Source organism: Rhea americana, unplaced genomic scaffold, assembly GCF_003343005.1.
Source record: "Rhea americana isolate MKP2758 unplaced genomic scaffold, rheAme1 scaffold_526, whole genome shotgun sequence".
Classification (NCBI taxonomy): Eukaryota; Metazoa; Chordata; class Aves; order Rheiformes; family Rheidae; genus Rhea; species Rhea americana.
In genome coordinates, this window is record NW_028186675.1 from 168713 (window position 1) to 170385 (window position 1673).

Sequence of the window (1673 nt, forward strand, 5' to 3'; positions counted from 1 at the left end):
GCCGAGCCGCGCCGCGCCGACGTGGTGCTCCGGCAGAAGCCGCCCACGGGGCGCAAGGTGCCGCCTCCGCTGCGGCAGATGAACTTTGTCTTCCCCGACGACGCCAAGGAGACGGACATTTGCGACCCGCCGGCCGGCGGCGAAGGGGAGAGGCCGGCGGCCGAGCGGCCCGGCCGGCGCGTGGCCCCCTTGGCGGCCCCGGAGGACTCCCTGGCCTCCATCCCCTTCATCGGTGAGTCGGGGCGCCTCATCCCCAGCTTGCCCGGGCTCGGAGCATCCTTCCGCGGCCGATCGCTCTCGTGCTGCTCCCCGTCCCGGGGACCTGCCCGCAACGGCGGGGCCGTGCCGGCGTCGGGCTCCATCCCCCCCCCGCCGGCCGTGGCTCGGCACGGCTGCTCGGCAAGGCCTCGCGCAGCCGGCAGAGCTCCCAGAGGGGACCCCGTGCGCGGGGCCGGACTGGGGTGCAGCGGGGCTGGGTCTCCCGCGCGGCCCGCGGGGGACGGAGGTCGCGTCTCCGGCCAGGACAGCAGGCTCCTTGCTCCGCCTGGTGCCAGCAGCGGTGCGGGAACCCGGCGCCCGCCAGAAGGACCGGGCAGGGGGCTCTTAGCGGGGGCTTTCCCCTCCCCTCCTGCAGCCTGAAACCCRTCTCGCCTCCCCCCCTTGCAGACGAACCCACCAGCCCCAGCATCGACCTGAAGGCCAAGCACGTGCCCGCCTCCTCGGTGGTCTCCAGCGCCATGAGCTCGGCGCCCGCCGTCACCACCAGCCCCTCCTCGCCCACCTTCGCCTTCGCCCTGAGCCGGCACTACTCCCAGGACTGCAGTAAGTGCCGGCGCGGGGCCGGCGGCTGCKCTCGGGGTCCTCCCGCCCCAGCCGCTCCTGTCGCCTCCCCGGCCCGGCTGCTCTCCCCTGCGCTCAGCGCCCTCGGCCCTCCCGCTGCGGACCCCCGCCGGCCCCTTTGCTTTTTGCCGCACGCCCTCCAGCGTGCTTGAAGTCACGCGACGGAGCGGTCAGGAGCCGGAGGCAGGCCCAGCCCCTGCCCCGCGCCGAGCCGAGCGCGGCCGCTTGGCACCCCGCTCCGGCTCCTGCCGGCATCGCCCCCCGCGCCGCGGCCCCGCGTCTCCTCCGAGTCCCCCGGCGCCGACCGGCGTGTCCCTTCCCGCCGCAGGCAGCATCAAGGCCAGCCGCCGCTCTTCCTACCTCCTGGCCATCACGACCGAGCGCTCCAAGTCATGCGACGACGGGCTGAACACGTTTCGGGACGAGGGGAAGATCCTAAGGTAGGACCGGCCCCGGTCCCGGCCCCGGTCCCCATCCCGGTCCCGGCATGTGCCGTCCTTCGCCTCCGGCGTCCCTCCGGGTCGGGCTCCGCTCACGGGAGGCTGCTTCCCTTGCAGGAGGATGCCGAGCCGCGTCCCCAGCCTCCGGATGCTGAGGAGCTTCTTCACCGATGGGGTGAGTGTTGGGGGCCGGCGGGGCTTTGGGCGTCCCTGGGGGGGGGAGCTCCCTCCGCATGGGTCTCGCTGCGGGTGAGCCGCACCGTCCGGCCCCGCACGCGCTCCGGGTTTTGGCCCCGGGCAGTCGCCCTGCTTGCCAGGGCAGGGCCACCTGGTCGCGAGCCGCGTGGCTCCGTCCGTGGGACATCCGCCCCGGCATGGTGGCCCTGACGGGGA

General features: G+C 75.1%; 1 protein-coding gene across 1 annotated transcript in view; it reads left to right on the top strand.

Moving 5' to 3' along the window:
- ARHGAP23 (Rho GTPase activating protein 23) overlaps positions 1-1673 on the top strand; it is a 14961-nt gene that overhangs the window by 6913 nt on the left and 6375 nt on the right. Inside the window, exons 7-10 of the mRNA XM_085318214.1 lie at positions 7-232; positions 667-822; positions 1169-1280; positions 1398-1455. Of these exons, the coding sequence (XP_085174340.1) occupies positions 7-232; positions 667-822; positions 1169-1280; positions 1398-1455 (552 nt within the window). The remainder of the gene's footprint in view (positions 1-6; positions 233-666; positions 823-1168; positions 1281-1397; positions 1456-1673) is intronic.